The sequence below is a fragment of the Coturnix japonica genome, chromosome 1 (genome assembly GCF_001577835.2).
Source record: "Coturnix japonica isolate 7356 chromosome 1, Coturnix japonica 2.1, whole genome shotgun sequence".
Classification (NCBI taxonomy): domain Eukaryota; kingdom Metazoa; phylum Chordata; class Aves; order Galliformes; family Phasianidae; genus Coturnix; species Coturnix japonica.
In genome coordinates this window covers 69,744,161-69,770,956 of record NC_029516.1, presented here as the reverse complement: position 1 = coordinate 69,770,956, position 26,796 = coordinate 69,744,161, and the positions used below count along the sequence as shown (strand labels likewise).

General features: G+C 46.8%; 2 protein-coding genes and 1 long non-coding RNA gene across 11 annotated transcripts in view; 1 reads left to right on the top strand and 2 right to left on the bottom strand.

Annotated features, from left to right (window-relative positions):
• Positions 1 to 4,078, bottom strand: part of FAM131B (family with sequence similarity 131 member B) — a 28,791-nt gene extending 24,713 nt beyond the window's left edge. For all 3 annotated transcript variants that reach the window (XM_015872505.2, XM_015872466.2, XM_015872475.2), the window contains exon 1: positions 3,974 to 4,078. In XM_015872505.2, the coding sequence (XP_015727991.1) occupies positions 3,974 to 4,001 (28 nt within the window). In that variant the 5' untranslated portion in view covers positions 4,002 to 4,078. The remainder of the gene's footprint in view (positions 1 to 3,973) is intronic.
• ZYX (zyxin) lies at positions 3,838 to 26,796 on the top strand. Of its 7 annotated transcripts, none has more exons than XM_015872457.2 (10): positions 3,838 to 4,150; positions 18,994 to 19,245; positions 21,473 to 21,648; positions 22,740 to 22,832; positions 23,118 to 23,615; positions 23,951 to 24,083; positions 24,168 to 24,337; positions 24,480 to 24,658; positions 24,904 to 25,024; positions 25,642 to 26,796. In XM_015872457.2, the coding sequence occupies exons 1-10, from the start codon at positions 3,853 to 3,855 to the stop codon at positions 25,750 to 25,752; spliced, it is 2,031 nt and encodes a 676-aa protein (XP_015727943.2). In that variant the 5' UTR covers positions 3,838 to 3,852; the 3' UTR covers positions 25,753 to 26,796. The 7 variants fall into 7 exon arrangements, with proteins under 7 accessions (XP_015727943.2, XP_015727933.1, XP_032302994.1 ...); XM_032447103.1 differs by lacking the exon at positions 3,838 to 4,150 and adding an exon at positions 15,734 to 15,844; XM_015872422.2 differs by lacking the exon at positions 3,838 to 4,150 and adding an exon at positions 15,737 to 15,844 and having other exon boundaries at positions 18,997 to 19,245.
• LOC116653974 lies at positions 11,991 to 18,314 on the bottom strand. The gene is made up of 3 exons (XR_004308681.1): positions 18,240 to 18,314; positions 15,604 to 17,644; positions 11,991 to 12,392 (listed from the first exon to the last, which is right to left on the bottom strand). It is a non-coding gene; the product is annotated as an uncharacterized LOC116653974 (long non-coding RNA).

The window sequence follows — 26,796 nt, the reverse complement described above, 5'->3', positions numbered from 1 at the left end:
TAGATTTCTCCCTCCTATTTTTTACCACTGCCACACTTAAACGCTGAATGGGAAAGGAGGGACCAGACAGTGTCTCCTTGATACATACTGCATATGCTATACTTGCCACAACAGATCTCATTCCACACAACCTTCAGATCTTTTGTGGGGACAAATAAGGAGAAAAAGGAAGGGGGTTTTCATTGATTCCCTCAGGTGCCTACCCTGCTCTTTTCAGTCTCATATCATGCTCCCACTCTGCTGAATCTGAAGTAGATGAAGTGGAAGTGAGTGGCCTTTGGCTCTGTTTCTCTTTTTGTTGATGCTGTGAGCCATCAATACACTTTGAGCAGCACAGCCAGTGAAAGCAACACAGAAAGTATGTGCTCCTCCAACCTTCCTAACACCTGCACTGCTTCTCTCTCTGACTGTATACTGACCACTCTGCGTATGAAGTCCAGCAAATCTGCTAGTTAGATTCAACAGATCAGATTTGACCCAGTGGATGACAAATGAAGAGCACTGCCTCTTCCAGTCTGCAACCCAGCGATTGATACTGTGCATGAACAAGTTAAGATGTGGAAAGGACTTCAGCTGATAGCTGGAGTTCTTACACTGAGGTGAGACAGTCTGTGGAATATGGTGTTCCAAGTAGTTAAAGCGATGGACAGGAGAAGTATAGCAGGAGCGTACTAAGCAGAAACTTGCAGTCCTCTGAGAGCACAGGATTGAAGTACTGGGTAAATCTGACTCAGAAAGTCAGCCACTTCAGGCTTTAGGTTCTAAACATAGGATCACAGGAGACTTCAAGCTGGAAGGCACCTCTTGAATTCTAAACTCCTGCTCAGCTCAGAGTCATTTGTAAAGTTAGACCAGGTTTCTCAGGACTTTAGCTTGCCTGGTTATAAACAGAAAAAGAATGGACACTACAGCCTCACTGGGGAAAACTGGTCCAGCACTTGACACTTCTCATGGTCATAAAGGTTTTCTGGTACCTAATGCAAACACTTCTGTTTTCTCTTCCCTCATACTCTAAAAGCACTACTAATTTCTTGGAATATTTATCCAAGATTTCATTTCCCTTCTTAAAATGTCTTTGCTGCTGGCTCTTCTGCAAAGAAATTAGAGACATCACTGGGGAAAAGAAAAACCTTGAGTTTTCCATTCACTTAAATCCATTTGAAGAATTATAGAGAGATCTTATCACACCAGTCAGAACAGTCAATTCTATATGCCTAAGCTATGGTCAAAGGTACACTCAGAATGCATTCAGAATGGAATACATTCAGATACGTAGGCAGGCCTGAAATATCTTGAATTTGGCTAATTCCATTACAGAAAATAATCAAGCTGATCTTTGCACGTGGTTGGCATTTGAATATCTACAGGTTTCCAGCTAAATTTTGCAGCCTTTACATTCACTGAAATTAAGTAGAGCTATCATGAGAGGCACTGGTCAGCAAGGAAATGTGATGGAGTGAGTGATCATCACCAATATACAGACCTGACTTGTAGCTGTTATCACAGGCAGAAGCCAGCTGTGATACTCAAAAGGGCTCTGGATTGCTGTGTAACTGATATAACACCATGTAACAGAAAACACGTATGACACTGAGATGTGAAGGGGTGCATCTGCGGAGAAGGTGACTGGATACCCACTTAGTCCTTAAGATCACCTTTCAACTTTTCTCATACTCAAAGAAATACAAGCCTAATCATTGCCACTGTGATTTCTGGTATCCCCTGTAAGACTGAAAGATGTAATATGCTTTCATTTCAGTCCTACATGTAGAGAGCTGCTCTGCTGTGATCCTCTCCATTACTTCCCCCAGGGAGAAATAACTGGACATTTTATACTTAGGAAAGAAAATGTGAAGTTGAACATCACCAAATGTGTAAACTATGACTTCTAACTAGATCATAGAAAAACATCCCTGAGGGAGATGGAGAAATCACATGGTTTGCTTAAAACTGGAATGGAAAATGGCCCAGAGGAAGCTCAGGGCACAGTCCTGCACTGGATCAGCCCCTGAATGGTGCCTAAACTAAATACGACTGATTGTGAACTTTCTAGCACTAATTAGACCCCTCAAATTCTGTGTTCAAAATCTACTACATACAAATTGCAAGGTAAAAAGAAGGGAAGGATAGCATCCTTCTCCTATCACTGGCTGCCACTTGAAAAGGCAACACAGAGCCTGTGTATTAAACTAATTCTGCAGAAATCTAACCAGCTACACCACGCAGCAAGAACACAAAGTTCTACTCCCATTCGTTTCCAGTCACATCCTAGAGCTCAAACCTAGCACTTAAATGCACCGTTCTCCCAAAACAAGGAATATAGCCAATAATCCCATGAAGGCTGAAGTCAAAAATCTAGGCTGCCCAATGAGAACTGTATTGAGCTTCCCTAGGTAGGGAAGCCAAAGCAAAATCAGAACATTCAACCTACACCCAGTTCAGCCCTTTAGTACTCTAAAGAGATGCATACGGATGTAAATCTATGGTCTACACGTATGAATGATACTTGCAACACGTTACTTATACTGGCTTTTTGTAACACAGATACCAAGTCAGAGGTCACAAAAACCCTGCCATGTATAGGAACAACTGCCTTCATGGTTAAGCATTAAAGCTTCGTGGCTTTCTGAAGCCCAGAGCGGATGCCACCAGATGCACATCTACTATTTATCTGAATAGTGTCATAGTGAGAGGGACCAAGAACGAATGCTATCCAAAGGACATTTGTCAGACAATGGGAAAACAATGCCCTTGGCAGCGTGTGTGCACCAACAGTAAGGGAAAGGCAGGAAAAGGGGCAATGCCTGTTTTCTGATGTGCTGCAGACACAGACCTGTGTGAGTTTTAAGCACCTCAAAAGCAACATCGAAGCGATCTTTGCCACACAAACATTCCAGTAAACAATAAGAGATTTCTTTAGGTCACAAGGACATTTGCCACCAGTTAAGAGAGATAGACTAGTTGCAGGGATTAAAGCCCAAGGCAGAAATTGGAGGCTGTAGTGTAAAGTTTGCTTCTGAATACTGCTCACGCTCACAAATGGGGCTCCCCACTAATTCAAGAGGTGTCACAACAGCACACTTTGACACAGCCACTCAGATTTACTTTGGGGACCTGCTTTGATCCGCTTGCCCTCATAGTTTCACTGAATGTCAGAGTATCTGTGTGCTCTGGGGAAAGGTTGAAGACAGGTGTTTCACCAGACGAGCTGTTTTTCTCTCAAGGGCTGTTTGGGTGGCTTGAATGACGTGTTTCCATCTATCTGATGTCTTCATATGTGGTGTGCATAGAAACCTTTTTGTTTTATTCTGTGGGGAGGAAAGTGTGCCCCTCAATCCCAATCCTACCTAGAGGGACCCGCACTCGTCTATCAAGGGACCTCGAGAGATCGAGGGATACGTGCATGCGTGTAGGAGGAGAGAGCTAGGTTTGCATAGCCTAAAGGCTCGGAATCCTCTCCCGAAAAATGCGTGGCCCAGTGGCAATACGCTATTTCTCCTACCGCGTCCCCTCGAAATGGCTCCGCGAGAAAGGATTTTCCTTTTGCTCGCCGCTCTCCCCCGAAGCGTATGTCAAGGGGGAAGGAGGAGAGCAGCCGTGCAGCTCGCTCAGCGTTATGTATGTATGCTCGGGCGACAATAAACCGCTGCCGAGCCAAACGGGGAGCCGCCGTCCGCCCGCTCACGCCGCGGGAGCCGGGCGCGCGGCACGGCACGGCACGCCCCGCACCCTCCCGGAGGCAGCGCTCCGACCCGCACCTCCCGGCGCGGTGATGCCCCCGGCCGCGCCCCGCACCGGCCCCGCGCTGCCTCTCGACTCCGGGAGCGGGCAGGGTGCGGTGGCGGGCGGCTAATGGCGCTGAGCGGCGGAGGGGAGGAGGGGGGCTACGAGGGGCGGCCGGGACCGTCGTGCGGCAGAGCGGGGGCTGCGGCCGCCCGAGCATCCCTGAGCGCCGTCCCCGCCGACGTCTTACCCACGGTGCGGGATCCGATGCAGCCCATCACTCCGGCAGGTCTCCGGGAAGAGGCGGCGGCGTCGGCGGCGAAGAAGCGGAGGACGAAGGCGACGGGGAGAGGTCGGAAAGGAGCCGGTGCCTTCAGCGGGCAGCGCCGGGCTGGCCCAGCCGGGACCGGCGCGGGGTCATGGCCAGGTGCGAGCGCGGGTCGCCCCCGGCGCGGAGACGCGGGGCCGGGGGATCCCGCGGGCCGGCAGCGCGGCGCCGATTGGCTGCCGGCCTCCGCGGCCCGGGGAGCCGGGCGGAGCCAGGGCCGAGCCGCGCCGTCCGCCCCCGGGGAGCGCCGGAGCGGGGCGGAGGCGGGGGCCAGGCCGGCCGGAGGCGGGCGCCGAGCGGCCTCTCCCGCCCGCCGGGACGGCGCAGGTGAGCGTGGGGCGGGCGGTGCTGCCGCACTGGCGGGCGACGAGCAGGTGGGGCCGGGGGCGGAGGGGAGCGTCCCCGGAAGGAGAAGCGAGGGGCACGGGGATGCGGGAGATGGAGGCGGCAGCACGGGCGGGCTGGAGGGCGGCGATTCGCGCTGGTTTCCCGGTAACTACACTTGCAAAGTTGATTCAATTAAAGGCAGCCCCCCTAGCGGCGGCGGCGGACGGGTCCCCCGGGAGGGGCCTGGCTCCTCGCGGCTCTCGCTGCCAGCGAGCAGCCGAGGGCGACCGCGGGGGTCCCGGCCTGATCCGATCCTGATAGAGATGCGTCCGCCCCGAGCGCTCCCGTGTGCGGGTGCAGACCGCAGCGCTGTCCTCTGCCCGTCCCTCTGGGGAGGGATGAAAGGATCCAGCTCAGCCCCATGGAGGATCGCCTGGGGCCTTTCCCGTGCTTTCCTGCTGGCACGGTGGCAAGGAAGCATCTCCAGGGGCAGGTGCTACGTCTGCCCTCCTTCGCGGATCAATTTTATCCACGCCCGATGGCAACAGGCAAAATCGTCCTGGTCCATTTCTCTGGCACCACCGACTGTCCTCAGTTTGTACCTTCCTGCCTTTGTTCCCTGTTACTTCGTGCTTCTTTCATCCACAACTCCTATCCGAACCCACCACCTTCCTTCCACCAGCCTCACTCACTAGCAAATTAAATTTTGCTGATCCCAAATGAGTTACTTCATTCTCAGCTTTGGGCCTGGATCATTCATTTTTTTGTTTATGCTCAAGGCAGCAAGCAGTCTTTATTAGCAGCAGAGATGGGGAATAGGTAAGTTTGTTCTCCCATATATGGCTTGCACTGAGACTAAGGAAAGGTTTTAAGAAAGAAACAGAACAAGGCTTCACATAGAGTACGTGTTTTGCCTGAGCCTCTGTAGGTAGACAGGGACTCTGCCTACATAGGCTGCTTCCAAAGTAAAAGTTATATAGGAAAGACATGCACAGAAAAAAAGGTGGCAGTGTCTGAATGCTAGCAGCTGTTATATCTTTTCTCCTTCTCCATGGTATTGGAGATCCAGTAAGCATGGAGAACATAACACTCCTGAAGTACAAGAGATCCCAGTCTCCTGTCTGGGTTCCTGAGGCCACCAGAGCCTCCATGGGTGCTATAATGTTCTTCAACAGCACATTCCGTCTTCACAGAGGATGAAATTTCTCCACGTTTTTTTTCCTCCTCCCTCTTCCATGTATATCCAAATCTGTCAGGTTTCATGCCTTCTTTTTTCATTTAATGACTCAATATTTTTCTGATGTGTCCGAGCTCTTGAAACCTAAGTTTTAAAAATGCTGTGAAACCATGGGGTCTTGGTGGAACTTTGTGACCCAGAGGTGTTTTGGCCTCTCTGAAAAGCACATCCATATTGACTTCCAGGTCTAAATGCAAGGACAAGTGAAACAAAAGCAAACCGAAAGAGAAAGAATGGTATTTTAAAACACAAGGCCTGTCATAGATAAATGTTTTGTAAGCTAGTGACTGCCCAGACAGCTGTTGTACGTGGATTGATCAGGACAGCTGGTCCTGAGGAGGCTTACCAAAAACCCCACCAAACAGCTTTTGCGTCTTATCTTTGCATAGAGAAGATGCATTACTAATACAGCTGTGGGCGATGTCTTAAGTCTTTCTCCAGTTTCATGTTTCAATTTTAATCCCCTTCCCTTCACCCACAGTCTAAAATTGTTACTCTGTAAACCCTCTTTCTGCTATCTCAGAGATATCTTTGCTCTGGTTCCTTTTGAATGGCAGTTTCAGGTAAGTCACACTGACTCTGTTTTACTTCCTTGGTTTGACACTTTACCTTGTCTATCACCTTGTCTCAAGCTCATGATCATACCTGGTTCCTTACAACTCTGGATTTGGCTTTCTTTACGTTAAGCTACAATGAAATCTGCATCAGGCTGTTCTGACTTCTGCCTCAGGGTATGATTCCACAGGTAGACGAGCAACTCCTAGCACTTACTGTGCTTGAAAGTTAGCTTTCCAGTTCTTGATGGATTGGTTTTCTGCTGCTTTAGTAACGTGGTAGTTTGCATAGGGATCTTGCAAGTGATAACGATGCTGTAAGGTAAGTATCAGGCAAGCAAAGCAGAGAAAGAAATGGCAAAGAGGAGAACTTCTTGTTTCCAGGGATCACAAATATCCACTGTTCCCACTAAATGGTACCAAAGAGTCTGTTCATTCACTGCCTCATGGCTGTCTGATGTGTCCTGATGCCACACTCATTCATTCTCATGTGAAGCTGGGAAAACTTTCTAGGCTATCAGTAGTTCTGACACAGCTGCTTGACTCTTCCATACAGTAGGTTCCATGTGAGCTTATCATCAGAGAGCAATTTCTCATTTTTAATAAGCTAAAACCTAACTTCTCTTCCTAAATTCACTTAAAGTGCAATTCTTATCATACATTAGCATAAGAAAAGAGCAGCAATTTTACATTCAGAAAAAATACAGCAGCGTCTCAGGTATTAGATACAGCTTAATTTGTTAAATACTGACTTCTAACCTGCTCATATACTGTGTGTAAGAGACATTTCCACTTCTCTGACTTTGGATTCAAATAAAGATTGTGTCAAAATGGCCACCAGGAAGATTCTTTTCCTATCGAAGCAAGTTGAAATTCATGATTCAAGCCATATCTGTTAATGTCTCGTGATGTCTTTCCCACACAAGGCATGTTTTATGAATATTGTCATGTAGGAGGAAAGCAAAAGGACTGAATCTCTGGACTAAAACAGAGCATAAACAGAGTAAAGATGAACCTCCCCCTACAGTTTCTGTCTTAGTGGTGTAAATTCTAAGTGGAGGCCAGTAATGAGCAGAAGACTGCAGGAGTCAATACAGGCTCCCATCCTGTTGAATATTTTTCATTAATGATCTGGATGATGGAGCAGAGTGTACACTCAGCAAGTTTGCAGATGACACAAAACTGGGAGAAGTGGCTGATACAACAAATGGTCGTGCTGCCATCAAGAGGGACTTCAAGAGGCTGGAGAAATGAGCTGGGAGGAACCTCAGGTAATTCACTAAGAAGAAATGTACAGCCTTGCACCTGGGAAGAAACAGCCTCAAGCTCCAGGACGTGCCACCTAACAGGAAAGCAGCTCAGCAGAAGAAGACTTCTAGGGGAGTCCTGGTGGTGAGCTGATTAATTGTACTATTAAACCTAATTTTCCCTATGTTCCCTGTAGCTCTGTATATATATTTATATATATAATATAAAAACCTTCTAAGTTAGAAATACTGGAGCAAATTCTGCCTGAGAAATACTGCTTGTAAAATACAAAGCTATTGCCACTGTCACACTTGCTTAATAAATGTATCAATTTCACAGTAATTATCAGGGATGGTGATTATATTGCAATAAATAATGTGCCCCGTGTCTTCTGCCTTAACTCCCCTTTAAAGCTGTGCATGTGTAAAAAAGTACCAGTATAAAACTTGCCACCGAATGTTCCACTTTTAACTAAACATCGCTAAGTCCAAAATAATTTATAATATCCTTCTCTCTGTTATTCATCCTAACATTGATTTCCATCCCCAAAGATCTCATCGGCAACCATTTCTGTCCACCTACGAAAAGACTGAAAAAAATTGCTTTAATTTTTAATTATTATTAATTTTTTAATTCTTACTTACAAACCCATAGCACAACTAATTTATATCAGAGAAAGATACAAACTTCATGCATTGCTTCTTGCAAGATGTGTCTTTGGCTGCGGAATACAAGCAGAGGCCTACTGACTTTGTAAGCAGGAGATGTGTACAGAAATAATGTCTGTATCAGATCTATAGAGGCAGGAATCACCCTCCAGGGACTGTTGCTCCAATCCGCTTCTCTGCTGGCCTTCTGCCACTGGCAGTATGGATTCCCCAGTAAATGCTTCTTCTGGCAGAGACCTCTGTAATTGCTTCACAGAAGTAATGGAGTAGATACCACAAGAGTTAATTCTACATCAAGCTGTATTAGCTAATGATAGGATTTTCAAGCAGACTCAAAAGGAAAGGAGATAACAAAATGACTCATACCATTCTTGCTTGCTTGGAGATCCTTCAGTGCAGGAGACAAAAGCTTTCTATGAGGCTCAAAGAATGAAAAAACAAAGAAGTACCTTGAAAGGGTGTAGCATATCTGACATACATAAATGGAAGGCTGGGTCCTTTCAAGCTGGAAAATATTCGAGGCTGTGTGCATGAACTAAAGTTAGAAGGGACAATAGGTGGAAGTATTGACATAGGATATATTTGCATTACATATTGCAAAGTAAGCTCACGCTTATCTATGTGCACCACCAAGCAAATATAATCTGGTTCTGCCCATATCTAAAAGCCATAAAGCAATTATAAGTTCAGTAGAATTAATCCACCCTCTCAATAGAGTATTTATCAAGAATTCCTCTTAGTGCTCAATAGTATCTTCTGTGTTGCTGAAGAGAAGTAGTGGTGGCACCAAAAGATTTATTTTTTCCTTTCTCCTGCATGGTGAGTTCTCAAAGTGGTCAATGCTGCCAAAGTAGAAACACAAACTTTGGATATCATGTAATAATCCATTGGAAACTGAACACTGATTGAGCATCCCAGGAAGGATAGTGAGGAAAAAAGGAGGGGAGGGGAAGGGAAGGGAAGGGAAGGGAAGGGAAGGAAGGGAAGGGAAGGGAAGGGAAGGAAGGGAAGGAAGGGAAGGGAAGGGAAGGGAAGGGAAGGGAAGGGAAGGGAAGGGAAGGGAACTTTCATTTGGTGAATCTCTTGTAGTTAGAGCGCACAGGTTGCTCGCCATCAGGTAGTGAGATCTGGGGAAATAGTTTTGGAGGGTCAGAATAAAGTATATACAGTATAAACTAAGAAAAGGGGCAGTGCCAGTGACCTAAACTTGAGGTGTATAACAGGGTGCAAATACCTTTGATGCAGTATGAGTCTTATTTAACATTTTAAAAAACATTTCCTTCATTCTCTAGTGAATGTCTCATTCCCAAACCATGAAACATACAGCAGCTACTTCTCATAAATGTCAATTGAATCTGTACTGGTGGTGTTGCTCAAACTGCATTTTTAAAAATAATCTGCAAGCAGTAAATGTGCTTTTGAAATTCCCAGTGTTATGTAAAAAGGCACGGTATTTTTAGCTTTACAAAATATCAGTTGTCATCTTCTCACTCTGTCCCTGTGGTATATTAGAGATGGGGAACTAGGAGCTCTCAAAGTGAAGGTATTAACTCTTTACAAGGTAGGGATTTTCTGCAATACTGTTATGCAGATCATAATAAAAGCATGCAGCAAAGTCACAACAAAGAAGGTGCTTCTTCTTTTAAAAGCCAGTATTTCCATCCTCACTACCAAACTGTTACGTCTGGAATAACAATAAAATAACGTACCCAGGAGCAAAATACCAGCCAGAACTGTTCACTCATACTGACAGAATAGCCCCCACCTTCAAATAATTATCCAGAAAATAGTCTCTGACATATAACACTGAGCACACAGCTGCTGTGAGTAAGCACTGGCACATCAACATTGACTAAAACTGGTTTTGGAATCGAGTCATGCCTACTGCTGTTTTTAGGAAATCAGAATAAATCTATCTGCTTTACTATGCTGCACTCCATATAAGATCTTAAAGGATCTAGAATGCTTGCCTTTGTGCTGATTTGGAGGTGACCTTTCATTTTCTGTCTAAGTCTTCTGAGGCCCGATGTTCTCACCTGCTGCCAAGCTCCTTAATAAAGCACATATGGACCTTGCTTCTTACTGTGTTCTTTACTGAAATTTGAGGAACAGGATCTTCACAGCCATAAAAGAGCCTGGTGAAACCATTTGCTGATACTACATGATGCTTCCTGTAGGGAGGCATCCCTTACCACAGACACACCAGGAAAGGACAGCATTCTGTTTACCACCTCACCTTAGAGTATACGGACTCATATGTATCAGCACTGGGCAAAGGCCCTGTGATTTCCATAGACAGAAAAGTGTAGGAAAGACAATAGCCACCATTCTGGGCAGTATTATGTCCAGCAACAGATAACCCTCCCACTTCTCATAGATATCAAGGAGTGCTGCATTAGAACAATGTGATCTTAGGCAGTGCTAAAGAGGGCTTCCTTTAACATTGCTGTGTCTTTATAATGGTGGGCAAGAAAGAGCTATTTTTTCTTAATCCTCGTTGATTCTGTGGCTGAGCAGCAGCTGCAATTGGGTAGTGTTGCCATGAATCAATAGTGTTTCAATGCTTACAAGTACTTTCTGTGGTGGTTTGTCATTATCCAGCATTTTTAATCTTCAGCCAATTCTGTCCTGAGCATGCTCTAAGATAGCTAAGTAGTTTTAAACAGAAACAAGACACCAATTGATTCAATACATGTTTTTTATTCATATAGAGTACTGTGATCAGCCATCACAGTGTTTCCAAAAGCTCCCCCATCCTCATATTTTCAAATGTAGTAAGGCCATCCTCATATAGTAAGGTTCTGGATGGGCTGGTTAGACCCAACCTCAGGTTGACTGAGGAAGACTGAGGCAAAGCACTCATTGAATACCTCAGCTTTTTCTACATCTGAGGAAGCCAGCTCTCCATTAACTTTTATCAGGGGGGCAACAGTCACCTTGGCCTGTCTCCTCCTGCCTGTGTACCCGTACCCTTCTTGTTATCTTTCACATTCCTCGCCAAGTTCAGCTCCATCTGCACCTTGGCTTTCCTAATCCTATCTCTACACATGTGGACAACAGCCCTGTATTCCTCCCAGGCTACACAACCCTGCTTCCACTTGCAGTATGTTTCCCTCTTTTCCTTCAGTTTGAGTTGCAGGTCCTTGCTCAGCCATGTCAGTTGCCTGCCTCCCCTGCTCAGCTTCTTCTGCTGGGGGATGGAGAGCTATTGTGCTCTCAGAAGGGTGTCCTTCCATTTTAGCACAGCTCCCTCCTCATATACAGCAAGGTGCTGTGCCCTACCCTGCCTGCTCACCCTGCCTGTGTGAACTGGTAATAGGAGGTTAAACACTTTCTGAGAACATCTTCAGCATTTTGAACAACAGTTACAGCTACTAATCTCTCAACATCACTTTGCCTACCTACAAAGTGCTGGCAATGGTGGCCTATTACTGCTGTTATCCTATTCCCCTATTCAGTGGCTCTCATGCAACGCTTGACCACTTTGTTATGTAAGGAAAGAACTTAGCACAAGTCTTCAGGAACACCTGTCACACCTTTACATTTGCAACTTCCTGAAAATCACAGCTTTCAGATCAGCTATCTCCAATAAATTACCACTTGCTACAGACTCACAGCTGCTACTAGACAGACAGTGGCACTATTGCAAGGCCCTGCTAATTATCCTGGCAACCCCAGGAAAGATTTTTGTCTGGTTAGTAATCATCCTGTTATTTCTACTGGCAGTAAATTAACTACCAAAGATGCTGGTAACAAGTACTAGCTTCATACTTCTTGCTTTTGGAAAGCAAGCTGAGAATCTGTTTTTGCCTCTTATTTGTGCTTCCAAGACCACACAATGTGAAAAAGAGAAGAAAGGAGATTTCCGCGGCAATTAGGATGGAAAGAGGCTTGTACCACACACAGGAAGTGTAGGCTCTTTAATTAGCAGACAGACACATCTGTTTCTTTGACAGTCAGTTCTGACAAGCACTGCTTGCACAAAACAACCAAATACATCTCAACCTTTCTTGCTGGTGGCAAGGATTAGGGCATCAGGCTGTGGAAACTGCAAGGGTATAGCTGCTTTCCAAGCAGAACAAATTCTGGCAGACATCCATATCCAACCACATCCATGGGCACGTCGCAATTACTCATCTGTGTTTCAGCTGCATCCCGCTATGTTCTCTAGGCCTTGGCTGACTAGTTGAGGTTGAGCTCAGGCGCCAGGTCCTGCTGCAGTGAGCAGGTGTGGGAGAGCAGTGTGAGAGAGAGGACATGTGCCTGTGAACAAGCCCCAGGAGCCATGGCAGTGAAGGTCTGCTGCCCTGTCAAGAAAGAGATATGCAGCTATTCATCAGGAAAACTCGGACTGAGGAGACAAGGAAACAGAAGTGAGAGTGAATTTACTTCTGTGAATTTACTGTAGATTCACGGTGATCATCCAGATCATCAATGACAATGTTCAACAGGACTAGATCCAGTACTGACCCCTGGGGTACTCTGCTCATTACTGGTCTCCAACTAGACTTTGTGCCACTGACCACTGCCCTCTGGGCCCAGCCATTCAGCCAGTTTTCAAATCCATTTCACTGTCTGCTCATCAATCCCAAACTTCAACAGGTTTTCTATGAGGATGCTATGGGGGCAGTGTCAATCATACCTCTCAGAGATCACTGAAGTTCTCCAAAGCTGTTGAATGAGCCCCTTCTTGGGAACAAACAGTCTGCTTTGCATAGCAGACTCAGTTTTGAAGGGAAAAAGCAGAAATGCACTATCTATCTGTCCAGGGCAGTTCATTGTCTCAGGACTTCTCTAAAAGAATTCATGACCTTTGCAAATAACTTTGCGAATTCCTGACCGCATGCCAGTTTCACAGATGCAGGATGATGATTAGGCTTGCAAAGACTGCAGCCTCTGCAGTCTCCAAGTGTATGTCTCTATATTTGACTCTCTGGCATCCAGCTGCCAACATGCATCCCAGCAGGAGAATGAGGCACTCCAACTTGAAACTGCTTTTCAGTCAGGACAGTGAGGCCTTGCAAGTGTCCCTTCCCTTCCTGCAGATTGAGGCAGCCTGCTTCAGCTGCACAGTGATACCTATTTGGTGGTAGTACTTTACCTGATCCAATGCAATGGATCAGATTAATCTTAATCAGATCTAAGACTTTACATGGAGAATTGTCAGGCATTGCACAGGTGGGAGTGAGTCAGGATCATGCTAAGAGCCAATGCTGTGAGAGCACAGTGGATCTTCCAAGAGCTCTTACCAGGATGCATTACATGCACCAGTCAGTACGGAAACTGCAGGTGGCCCTGCCGTAGACTGTGTGGGCCTAACATCACCTGTACCTCTTGGCCTGGGGACAAAATTGGACCTATTATGTATTCTCATGTTTCCTGTTCCCACAGACAGCATTTAAATAAGGAAGTGTATACAGATTAAGCTGATGAGTAGCACCTTAGAATAAATTAAAAACAAAAATGTAATTAGACTAAACAGAAGCTACATGATTAAAGAAGAAACAGAGATGCAAGACAGGTATGAGTCAGGTCTTTTCATTGGTTACAAAAACATGGACTTTAAGTAGCACTAATAACAGCTGACTAATTCATACCTAGATAAAACAGCCCTACTAGATATGTTAATATAGATGAAAATTATACAGATTAAGATATTTTACATTATTAACATAATTAATGCATTCTGTCCTGTATCCAAATTGCTTTCCTCTGACCTTTAGCTAACTGTAAATACTGAAATCTGCAGCTACCTGGAACCCTCTCGAATTAAGGTAAGATTTTCTGCCCCAAATGTTTAATTCCCTATTGGTTATCTTGGAAAGAGTCCTTTTAGCATTCAAGAACTTATGTTTTCTTGTTTTAATTTTATTTTTATTCCATAGTCACATGATCACTGCCAGCATACTCCTAATTTCAGTGCAATACATGAATTTGTCACATCGCTTCTGTATTGCATTCATCTTTACTTACTCACTGTGAGACAATCAAATGTACAAGCATCTGGATTTATGTGGATGTAGCCAGAAATGATGACAGGGTAGAATTTTTTCATAGTCTCTCAGCACTTTTTAAATCTCAGTCAGAGACATTCTTTTTTTTCTTTGGAATCTGGGCCAGCAGTGGGTATGGTATATAGAGTATTCAATACAGTATAGTACTCTGAGATCATTGTGCGGTGCACTGCCATGTACCAGAACTTGGTTACTTTTTAGTTCTGCACTTACATCTTCCCCTGAACAAAAAGGAAAAGGACTGACAGCTCTAGAAAAGCAACAGTGTTAGAAGAGCCAGAACAGCACAAACCTTCCTTAAACTACACAATTACTTCATGCATTAATTACAGTAGTTAATGTGACTGATGACATACCTGGAAAAGTGGCATTATAATAGTATTTAGCACTTACATGAGAATTATATATCCTTAAGCATTTAACAGCTCTAGGTCAGCAATTCAACTGCTGCAGCTATGGAAGCAGTGAGATGCTATGACAGATATATGGACAGACTGGCATAGGTGGCGTTTTCAGTTGTGTTAAACTGGAAAACCTTAGAGTGTCATTATTTTTCCAGCTGTATCATAAAATGCATTACCTCTTTGTGCCAACCCTGCTTATAAAATTAAAGGTTTGTTTAGGCAGGATTTCTTAAGCCTTGTTGAACATCTCTGTGCAGCTCTCTGAGGGGAGCATATTGCAGTAATTTGCACTGGGAACCTGGTTGACATGGCTCATGGCTTGCTCAGCCATCTGCAAGTGAATTATCAGTGCTGGAAGGTACCTTCGTTGGTAGGTGTCTAAGAAGCAGACAAACTCTAGATCTCGTGAGCATCACCAAATACAGTAATTCTAATTGGAGGGGTATTAACCCCGGTATTAAGGCTGAATTCTGAAGACAACACATAATGATGGCACACAGCACAAGGAACACTGTCTTCATTGACGCTCCTCTTTCCTAAGAGGCTGAGGAGAATTAAAGAAGATCGTGGTTGAAAACTTCACACTGTTGTGCTGGGCCAGATATGGAGCAGGACTGAGACCTGGCCAATGCTGGGCCAAAAACAAAGCCTATGTACAACAGAGATCATACAACAGGGCAGTACAAGCAGCCGACCTGTGGTATAAAAGTTTAGTACGTGTTTCGCAGGCAATGCAAGAGGAACAAACCCCACTTATGCACTGAAGAATGATGGGATGCGTGCTTTAATTTCTCTAAGACAGGGGCAGCGCCTCAGCACAGTCGCAGGATTCCTCCCTCGGCTCCGGCCCGGTGCCGGGCAGCGGCAGCTCCGAGGCTGAAGGAGGGAGGGAGCTGCAAGGCGGAGCGGGGAGGGCGGGATGGGCCCCAGCAGGGCGGCAGGAGAGGGGTAGGGTAGCCCAGAAGAAAAGCCGACAGGAAAGCCCCCGAGAGCCCCTCTCGGTGAGACTGGGGGGCGGGGATCACGCCAGATGTCAGCCCGGAGCTCCCTCCGCAGCCCGATCCAGCCCGTCCCCCCTCGGGCGCTCCTTCCCCCCTTACCTCATTGCTACATTCCCCAGCGAGTGAGCTCAGCTGTTCGCACAGCCTCTCTCCTTTTATGGTCAAACAACTTTGCCTGGGCGAGGCTTTTCCGAGAGTTGGTCGGAAGCGTCGGGACTCAGCAGCTCCCCCCTTCATTTCTATTGCCTCTCCCGGCGGGCACGCCGAGGCAGCCCCAGGCCCCGGCCCAGCAGCCCCGCCGGCTTTCGGCGGTGGTTCCCCCTTCTCTCTCCCCCCCGAGGTGAGTCTGTCGGCGCGGTGAGGGGCTTCGGTCGGGGGAACGCGGTCCTCTTGGCGCTGTCGGGTTGCTATTGCACTGTGGAAACGCCTCCCGGACTGGGGGGCTCCTTTAGGTGGCGGTTTGTCTGTTTGCCCGTTTGGGTAGGGATGCCCTCCGTTCTGAGGGTGCGAATGGAGTTGGTTTTCCCCGCTGTTGGTGCAATGGAGTCGGCTGGAGCTCCTGAACGGGAGAGGGAGGAGGGGGTGTTGCCGGCCCTCGGTCGGGACAAGCTCTCTTTTGTGTACTCGTGGATGAGAGAGACACCTAGGGAGGCTTGTTCCAGATGTGCTCAAGAGAAGAATCTGAGACTCTTTGTGCGTGCGATTTGTTTAATAGATGAGCTTCTGTCTCTCTGGGAGCGCCTTGAGAAAGTGACGGCGCAACTGCTTGCAAATTCGTGGAGTTTCTGAACGTTTTAAATATGTTTGCATAGCTTTTTGGAGTTCTTTTCCCTCTGCACAGGGAGGAGGAGGCGAGGCCAGCGTATGTGGAACGAGCTCCGAGCTCCCCTTCCCCCATCCTGCTTTTCTGCAGGGCTTTGCAGAGCTGGTAGGACTTTGCTCTGTGAAAATGTGTAGTTTGGGGGCAGGTGGGGAGAACATTCTGGAATCAGCCTGTATGAGAGGGTGAAAAGAAGCGTGACTCCCTCATCTTGTTTTGCTTTATGGTCTGTGTTGGGTTTCTTTTTTGCTCTGGTTCTCGCTCTGCTCCCTCCCCCCTTCAACTGGAAGGAAGTTGGCAAATAGGGGAAATACAGATGCAGTGTCTTGGCTCCTGCAAGTTGTGTTGAGGCCAAAGAACTGAGAGCCATCTGCATGCCTAACAGGTGGCAGACCTGTCACAGAACCTCTGGGACGTTACCTTTGCAGATGAGGGAGGTGCTGCTTGGTCCTACAGTTCCTTACTCCCCACAAGTGTGTGAGGCAACTGAGTGCTCTCACTGCATCCTTTGGGGGATGCCTTTCTTCACAGGTCCACCTGAGTCATCTAACTGCTGTTATCAGCAGGCAGAAAACCTCTCACCTCAGGGACACATCAGGAGTTGAGATTAGATCTGCTGACCTGACACTCCCTCTTCCAATTGTGTTTACAAACAGTGCCACGGGGACTCGTGTTCCTGATAGGGTTCAGATGGTACTGACAGCAGTGAGGACACGGCAAGGCCAGCCTTCCTCAGCCCGTCTGGTCTGTATGGGGGTGGACAGATAAACAGAAGTGCGGATGAGCAGGGGCAGCTGCTGGATGTAGACAGCGCTAAGCAGAAAGGGCCTTAAATGTGACGTTACATACTGGGAAATGGGCTGCTTTGGGTTCAGGGAGATAGCAGCTGCTGGTAGTGATGCCAGCACATTTGATGAAGCGGAGGATGTCTCAGTGCTGGCTGACCTCAGTATGAACGGCGATCAGAAATTACTCTTCAACTGTCTTGCTTGTAAAAGCCTATTCTGGTAGGGCTGTAGCAGGAGATTCATTGCACTGTGACAGTGAAGCACAAGACAGTCTCAGTGCCTCCATCAGCAAAAGCCTGTAACAAAAATGCCTGGAGGTCTCTGTAGAAGCTGTAGAGTTGATCAGTCCCTTCTGATTGCTGGCTCCCAGCAATGTGAGGGACCAGTGACAGACCTTGCTGACTGCGTTTCTGCCTTGGCCTTTTCCCATGCAGGACCATATGGGGCATGCTCTGCTCAGCTCTTTGTCTGCTGCTCACTGTTTTTGGAGGAACCCAGAGCTGTTTGTCAAAGCACACGCAACGTGTCAGCCCTGCGCAAAGGGAAATAAAGACTTATGTTATCGTGTGTTTGTAAGCTGTTACCAGGTCCATCTTACCAGGTGGGTCTGAAACACGTCAGCATGTAGAAGTGAGCACAGGGCTCTCAGCAGCAGCCATGGGTGATTAGTGGTGGATGGAGGTTGGTGACACCAAGGCTGTCCTAGCAGCTATCACAGCCAGCTGTCTGCATGCAGAGTGGAGGGGCACTGCTCTGAAATGCTAGCAATAGAGCCCTGGGCTATTGGTGCTAGCTGTTGGGATGGGGTGTTAGGACTGCAGGCATGCCGGGGTTACAACAAAGCATCTGGCTTTGAGATTTCTAGCACAGATGAAATTTCTGACCTGAATTCCAGGGCTGAAGGAATGCTGGATATGTGGCCCTCGGGCTCCTGAAACAGCTGGCTTGGCGAGGCTAGTCTATGCTTATTCAGATTTGGCGACAGAAAGGAGGGAGGGCGGAGAGGCTCTCAGGGCTGCACGTAGCAGTGCTCACCCTGCTCTCAGAACAAAGCTGAGTTATTTGGCCATCCCGCAGGCAGGATGGCCAAATAAGCTGAGCTCTGGTCTCAAGCCTGAGGGATCTACCTTGAAGATGCTGAGTCGCACGGCCGCAGAAATGCTGCCCGGAGCCCTTGGAACTGCTTCCTGGTGGAGGCGGAGCAGGCGGCTGGCTCAGCCAGTGAGGGTCAGGGGATGCTCCTTCATCGGCAGCTACAGGAAGAGGGAGAAAGCAGAGGGCCCTGCCAGGGAATGTGACACCAAGAACCCCTCACCTGACCTGGTGTTTCTGCCTCTGCCTGCACACGAGGGTCTGGAGGTAAAGTGGGTGGGATGAGAGATGCAGGGGTGTGCTGGGGAATAAGGGGGTGTTACTGGGGGTGTCACAGGCTGAGGACAAGAAGAAGCAGATGACGTTAGCGGGTAAGTGGGGCAGAGTGAATGCAGATTGCAGTCGTGGAAGAGGGAGTGTGAGGGTTTGCTATGCTGGGTGAAGATGCTTGCACTGGTCATCAGCTCCTTCCTGCATAGTGTGTGGAGGGGTTTTGAGCAGCAGGGAGCTTAGTTTTCTCTGTGGCAGCGCATGGATGATAAGAAACCCCTTTGTGGTTATCACTGTGCTGAGCTAAGGAAGTGTGCTGGCTTATTCAAGCTGCCTTTAGTAGCTGTTCCTCCTTCTTCCTGTGCTGATTCTTGAAGTGTTCTGTGCTCTGCTTTGGCCCCTCGGCCTCTGCCCAGACACAAGCTCCTGTATCTCCCCATTGTATGTTCCTTTCTATTAATTCCCACTCGGACCTAAGTCTGACATCATATCACTTTCCTCTCTCTTCTCTCCTGCCAGCAGCCAAAAAGATGGCTTCTCCAGGTACCCCAGGGACCCGTATGACAACCACAGTCAATATCAACATTTCCACGCCGTCCTTTTACAACCCACAGAAGAAGTTTGCACCTGTAGTTGCCCCTAAACCCAAGGTGAATCCTTTCAAGACTGGGGGTGCATCGGAGTCATCGCTGCCACAACCTCCTGGAGCTGGAGCCCAGCGTGCCCAGATAGGGAGAGTGGGAGAGATCCCCGTAGCTTTGACAGTAGAAGGTAGGTGAAGAGGGGTGTGACAGATGTGGTTATTGCTTCTCAATTCTCAGGGTGCGAGGTCTGTAACAGGGTTAAATATGAGAATCACTGCAAATAAAGCATACTGTTGCTGTAGATGCTTGCAAGTTTCTGAGTAAGATGAAAGGATTGTGAAGTGATCTCAAAATACGTGGCAGCTCAGTTGGGAAAGGAGTTAGGAAAGCAATCCTGCGTTGCACTTCGATTTTAGTAAAGCTGGAGGAACGCAGTGTTTTTTTCATGATATTCCCAGTGTGTATAATTGTGTAACTGCAGTAGTATTCTGGCCAGCACGCCTAAGAGCAAGTATGTTGCAGAAACATTCACTCTGGTGGTGATGCATCGTGCTATTCTCTTTCTAACCAATTCATCTTAACTCCAGTTGGCTGTCTTCAATTATAGAGACCCTTCTTGTGGACTGATCTTTTGCAACAAAGACTGCAATTTCGAAGGAAGTAGAAATAATTGCATGGAAAGAACAAAATAAAAGGAAGCTAACGAAAACAGGAAACGAGACTTGTATAACTGAGTTTTCTACTTTCTGCTGTTGGTTTGGGTTGAGTGTGTTTTCCTGTGTACACTGTCTTCTTGTTTTAGTGTGTGGCTTTCTTTTTTTGTTCTTTCTTTCTCTGTTCTTGTTGGTTTGGGTGGTTGGTTGTTTTTCTTCTAAGGAGCAGAAGGTTCCTGTGTGAGGCTGGTGTGTCCTGTACTAACTCAGTGGGCAGCTGCTAATGGTAGGAAGGCTGATCTGCACTCAGAGGCAAATGACTAAACTATTCTTTCCATTTCATGAGTCACAATGGCCCCAGGGTGTCGGTGCCTCTGCCTTGTAGAATTGCACCACCTAACTGGTGACCTTTTGCTTACACGCTGTTGGCTGGAATCTTGAGTCTGTCATCCAAGGTCTTATCATATTTTATATGCTTTTCTGCTGAAGTTGTGCGGATTTGGAGCGTGTTTGTAGGTTGCATCAAACTGACAGAAAGATATTAACTTGACTACAAAAGCAAACAAATGGGTATTCAAAATTGCTTTTCAGAATGTAGTAAGTAGGGAATTGGGTGTTCGTTGTTCCACTTGTCCACTTCTTTCCCTGTAAAGCTTCTTTTGAAGGAACAAGCTTGGTGGAGATTAGCAGAACTGTTTGGCTTAAGCTGCCACGTTACCAGCGGGTAAGGGCTGCTAGCAAAGGTTTATTAACAAGGCAGATGAATGACTGAAACACAGTTTTGACTCAGTCAAGAGAGGTGTGCATCTGATTTGATTCTTCCCTGATACATCTCTTTGATCATTCTCTTCCTTTCCTTTACTCTCCCCAGAGGAATGATAGTATGACATAGACCCATAGCAATTGATCTCTGTTTTAAGTGACAGGATGGCTAAATTGCTATCGCTGTTGTAACTTTACATTTAATATTGGTCATTCAGTAAAGCTCATGCAAACTTGATCCCAAAACATCATTTCAAAGAAAAAATACTGGCTTTATATTACCTTTTTTTTCCCTTTACTCCCAAAAAGCAGAACAAGAAGACTTGGAAGAGGCACTGCATACCAGTGCAGTTTATGCATTCCACTGGCTAATAAGATTTCTGCTTTCATTTAGTTTTTTAAACATTTGCTGTCGTCTCTTTTAGGTTATAGATGAGAAATCCTAATAAAGCCTGTGGAAAACAGCTTAGACAACAGATTTTACAAGTTGATAATTGCTGTGGAAGTAATATGTGGAGCAGCAGGAGCAAGAAACTTGATCTTTAACCCTGCTGCTGGTTGGGTCTAACTGGAAAGAGAGAGGGGATGTTTAATATATCTGGAAGAGGGGATGTAGGATTTATACCTGCTTGCCTTCATTGTTGTTTTGTGCTTGGATGATGGCATAAAGGGTGAAGGGAAAGAATATCTTCTTTGACATGTGTTGTAAGAGACATCTTTTGTCTTTTCTGTATGCTAGGGTGTAGAGAAAGAGGAGGAGTAAGAAAAAGCATTAGGACATGTTTCTCAATTACCCAATGAAATTCTAGTGACTAATGCAGTAGTTTACACGATGGCAAATAGGACTGCCTTCACCTTGTCCAAACTATGGGGTTCAGTTGTCCTTGATGGATACTGGGTACCACTTGCACTAATACCTTCAGGGTGCCTTGTGGTGTTTTTAACCACCAGGAGTATAAAATGATTGAGGCCTGCTTTTGTTTTCATTGTTCTCCATAGAATTGCCACTGCCGCCTCCTCCCCCACCTGGAGAGGATCTAAGTTTTTCCTCAAACTGTGCTTTTCCTCCACCCCCGCCACCCTTTGAAGAGCCTTTTCCACCAGCCCCAGATGAAGCTTTTCCTTCTCCTCCTCCACCTCCTCCACCAATGTTTGATGAAGGACCTGCCCCACAGGTGAGTGACGTCAAGGGAAGTATAATATCTTGTGTTACTCTGAGCTGGGACAACTTATCTGTGCATTCTGGATTCAACAGCAGGAAGCTCAGATATCTGGGAAAGAAGTACCAGTTTGCACTGTCCTTTCCTATAAGATGCTGTAGAAGTTCAGTAAATATAAATGCAAAGTCCTGCATTAGAGTTGGGACCACCCCATGCACCAGCATAAGTTCTGATCAACTGGCTAGGAAGCAGCTCTGCAAATGAAGGACCTTGGGATTCTGGTGGACAGTGAGTTGAATGTGAGCCAGCAATGCACCCTTGTGGCAGTAAAGGTTAGCCACATACTGAGCTGTCTTAGTCTTTAGGACAGGGGAAACGACTATTCCTCTGACTTCAGTATTATCAAGGCTGCATCTTGGAGCAACCAACTGGCTTTTGCAGTTTGGTCATATGCTGTAGTAAACCTGGATGAATACTGAACAGTCCAGCAAAGCATTGCAGCAGCCACTGGGGGATGGAGCATGTGGTACAAGGGCTGTATTTGTGCAGCTGGCAGAAGAGGAGCAAGGTCAAGGGTGGGCATCTAAATGATGTTTGCAATACAGAAAGGAGGAGAGAAGACAGATACATCTTACAGGGTACAGCAAGAGAACAAGAGACAGTGAACACAAGTTGCAGCAAGGTAAATTCCTGTTGGACAGAAGAAAAACCTGTTCATCTCCAAGAATGTCTCAGCGTTATAACAGATGCCCACTGAAGCTGGGGAATCTGCATGTTTGAGGATGTTCGTTAATCACCTGATCAAGGCCCTGAATGACCTGGTCTAGCTTGGGAGTTAGCCCTGCAGTGAGTAGGGTATTGGACTGCAGGACTCCAGCTGTCTTTTCTTACCTGAATCTTTCTGTTAGTCTTACTGGGCTGTTTGTTTTATCACTTCTGGTAGATTTTGGAGACTGTGTCCTGTTCATCCTCACCAGTTTTCTCCCTGCTCAGAACCAAGAGCAGATCCCAGGTGTAAAAATCTGCTGTTGTAGGGGGTGCGCCCACTTGTCTGGCTGCTCCTATAATATGCTCTGATCCCTCTTTCCTCATGGATGGTGGTGTAGGTGCGTGGCAAGATGAACAGCATTGATCTTGAGATTGACTCATTGTCCTTAATGTTGGAAGACATGGAGAAGAATGACCCCTTCAAATCCCGGGTGAGCTGTCTAGAATACCACAGATGGAAGGAGAGATGACTGGTTTGCTGAACTGAGGTAGTGAGAAGGATGCTACTGAAGATTAAAATGTCTGGATAAATCATAGCAAGAAACCTACCTGAAGAACCAGAAAGCATGGATTATGTATCTTTTCAAGTTTGTTAAATATGTAGTAATGGAGGGATTCTTATCATTGTGGGAATACTGATCTATTCTTGTAAACAGTATGTTTTTCTCTTGTACTTTGTTGATAACTGCCTGGTTCTCTGTTTCTTCCCTTTACAGATAACTCCAGGATCCACAGGTTCACTGGAGAGACCACTGGCCCCCAAAACTCATGTGGAAATCTCATCTGCACCCAGAGATCCTGTTCCTCCTTTTCCTTCCAAGTTCACTCCCAAGCCAAGTGGTAGCTTATCTTCCAAGGCCCCTGGATCGGATTCAACTCCTGCCCCAGCTCCATGGGCAGCTCCACAGCAGCGCAAGGAGCCCCTAGCATCAGTCCCTCCACCCCCCTCTCTCCCTTCTCAGCCTACTGCTAAATTCATACAACCCTCTGCTGCCAGCTCTCCTGGATCCAAACCAGGTGCCACTGTTCCCGTGGCTCCTTCAAACTCTACAAGATATCCTACCTCCCTTCAGACTCAGTTCACCGCCCCTTCACCCTCGGGTCCCTTGTCTCGACCTCAGCCCCCCAATTTCACCTATGCTCAGCAAAGGGAAAGACCTCAGGTGCAGGAGAAACCTGTTCCCACTGAACAACCTGCTGCTGTAAAAGACATGGTAAGGGTCAGAGTTGTGTCTCTGGGCAGGTATGGCATCAGTGGGATGTTGAGATGGAGGATGAGGAGGGAGGGTCTGTCCCAGGCTCAGGGAAGTAGTGGAAGTAGTTGCTCATTTGGCACCTTATGTTATTGAGAGGCAGAGCTTGGGACAGTGCTGGAGAGGGGCAGGACTTCATGTAGAGGTGGAAAAAAGCAAGCTCAGTGGATGGTACGTTGTTCCCTTGGGAGGGATAGAGAAGAGATGTAAAGTTGAGAGAAGGGAATTTATCAGGAACTGAGTGGGAATGAATTTATGTATGCATTCTTTGGGACTGACTGTTTTCTCTTCTGCAGCATAGACCCAGTGCAAATCCACCTAAGGGGAACTCTCCGCTAACCATGAAGGAGGTAGAAGAGCTGGAGATGTTGACCCAGAAACTAATGAAGGATATGGACCATCCACCTTCAGTAGAAGCTGCTACTTCTGGTATGTTCTCTTAGTGAACAGCAGCAGGACTGAGACTGTGGTGGGTTTTTAAACCTCCTAATCCCTTTCTACTGCTGTTGGTAGAGCTCTGTGGCTTCTGTCGGAAGCCCCTGTCACGGACCCAGCCAGCTGTGAGAGCTCTGGACTGCCTTTTCCATGTGGAGTGCTTCACCTGCTTCAAGTGTGAGAAGCAGCTGCAGGGGCAGCAGTTCTACAACGTGGATGAAAAGCCCTTCTGTGAGGACTGCTATGCCGTGAGTAACTGAGACAAAAAGCTGCAGCGGGCTGAGCTTGCTGTGGCTGTTCTCCTCTGTTTTTCATTTCACCTATCGAGTGTAGTCTCCTGGGGATGGAGGTTTGGATTAATATTGTCTTACCTGTTCGTTTTGTGTTTAGGGAACCCTGGAAAAGTGCAGTGTCTGCAAACAGACCATCACGGACCGGATGCTGAAGGCCACCGGTAACTCATACCATCCTCAGTGCTTCACCTGTGTGATGTGCCATACTCCTCTGGAGGGGGCCTCTTTCATAGTGGACCAGGCCAACCAGCCTCACTGTGTGGATGACTACCACAGGTATGGAGGGAGCATGTGCTCGTGGTATCCTAAAGCAGGCAGATTCCCTCACATCTGTTTAGTTTCGCTGCAAAATAGACATGGCTTTGCCACAGCAAAGTATAAAAACGAGTCAGCAATGCTCTGTGTTAAAACGAAGGTCTTTTCCCCTCTATTATGTGACTTGTGCCTCTGCTTCCCGTACTTCTGTATGATGGTGAGAAACCTGCAGCGGTCACGATCTCTGCTGTATTTGTGTGTTGCAGGAAGTATGCTCCACGTTGCTCAGTGTGTAGTGAACCCATCATGCCAGAGCCTGGGAAAGATGAGACAGTGCGTGTGGTGGCACTGGAGAAAAACTTCCACATGAAATGTTACAAGTGTGAGGTAACCCTGGTGGCCCCGCTCTTCTCATTTACATCATCACTAAGCATCTTTGAACTTTCCTTTGCTGACCAAACACACTAATGTTGTTTTCAATGACTTGTAAACATGTTGAGCAAGGTTTGGAATCATAGAATATCCCAAGTTGGAAGGGACCCACAAGGATTGCCAAACCCAACTCCTGGTTCCACCCAGGACCACCCAAATTTCAAACCTTATGACTGAGGGTATTGTTCAAATGCTTCCTGAATTGCAGCAGCTTGGTGCTATGACCTCTGCCCTGGGGAGTCTGTTTCAGTCCCTGACCACCTTCTTTGTGAAGAACAAGAAAAAGGTTTGATGTTCACAGATCACAGGTTGATGAGCAAGGACTTTGCGTACATGTAGCCACTATTAAAGCCCTAGTATGGCAGCTGTTTCTGCCAGGGGAACTTGCAGGGATAACAGAGGGGACTGTGCTCACCTGCTTAAAATGGTTTCCCCAATTACCACAGTCATAGAAAGAGCAGTGGACTGTGAGCCATTGTTCTGATCTGGTAGGACATTGCCTACATTGTTGTCTGTGTCATCCTGGCCGTTGGCTGTCACTGAGCTATCCCTTTTCTTATTATTCCATTTAGGACTGTGGGAGGCCCTTATCTATTGAAGCTGATGGAAATGGCTGCTTTCCACTGGATGGGCATGTACTATGTATGAAATGTCACACTGTTCGTGCTAAAACAGCGTGCTGAGGGGCTTGGAGCCAGCATACCCTCGAGACCCCCTGCACTCAGTACTCTTTCCTTCCCCACCATTGGCCTACCCCTCTGCCTGACGAGGCAGACTGCTACCAGTGAAGATTCCAACACACAGTTGGTTACCCATGTAGGATTCACCACTTGTAGACTTCACTATGCGCACCCAATAAGAAAGGACCTCTTCTCCCACTGCCACTTCCTGGCCGTACTGTATATTCCAGGCTGAGGACTGTGACTGAGGTGAGTGCAAAATCTCAAGACAAGAAGAAGGACCAAATCTCCACCATCGCCTGGTGGAAGGAGCAAGAATGACCTGGTGGCAGCTGCTGGGAAAAGGCTGAGCGTTCTTCTGCTCCATGAAGCCAAGAAATGATTTCACATCATAAGGTGGAAGCCGCCTCCATCTCAGCACTGCTTCTGTCATAGGTTTTTCCCGTGCCACCTCATTATCAGGATGTCTTCCCCCAACGCCTTCATCACTTCTGGGTAAGAGTGTGGAAGCAGAATGTACTGGGAGCTTCTGTTCTAGTTGCTGGGAAGAGCTACCCTACTATAGCCTTTCTGCTTCTAATGGATTCTATTGGCTAACTGCCCTGTCAATATTTTTTTCTTCTTCCCTAGCCAGATTAAACTGGCAGTGTTTGGAATCCTGCTCAGCTCCTGAGTTTGGACAGTTTAACTTTTTTCTCTTCCTAAAATGAGTTGTTTCCCGGTGTGGTTTCTGGACAGTCAGGGTGGGCAAGAATAAGAAAACAGTCCAAAGAATGGCTGTTATAAGCATATCGTGAGGAGGTGCCTCAGTGAGAGGATATGAGATCTCAGCGCACTGAGGAGCTCTCAGTGTTCCAGCAAGAGTTGTTTCACAGCTGTCAGTAGGAGCTACGATGTCACTGCAGTGTACTGTCTGACTCTGTGTTACTGCACTGAGCCTCGCTCCTTAGACTAGAAACTCTTAAAACAGAGCAAACCTTTTGAATAACTACGCTGTCCGACCACTGTTTGCATCCAATAAAATGGTGAGGTTTTTTTTTCCATTAA

Excerpts from the sequence above, each read along its gene's own strand:
- ZYX (XM_015872457.2), top strand. The coding sequence starts at position 3,853 with ATGGCGCTGAGCGGCGGAGGGGAGGAGGGGGGCTACGAGGGGCGGCCG. Across the intron at positions 4,151-18,993 it reads CGGCGCGGGGTCATGGCCAG|CAGCCAAAAAGATGGCTTCT; the intron begins GTGCGAGCGCGG and ends CTCTCCTGCCAG. Across the intron at positions 24,338-24,479 it reads TCTGTGAGGACTGCTATGCC|GGAACCCTGGAAAAGTGCAG; the intron begins GTGAGTAACTGA and ends TTTTGTGTTTAG.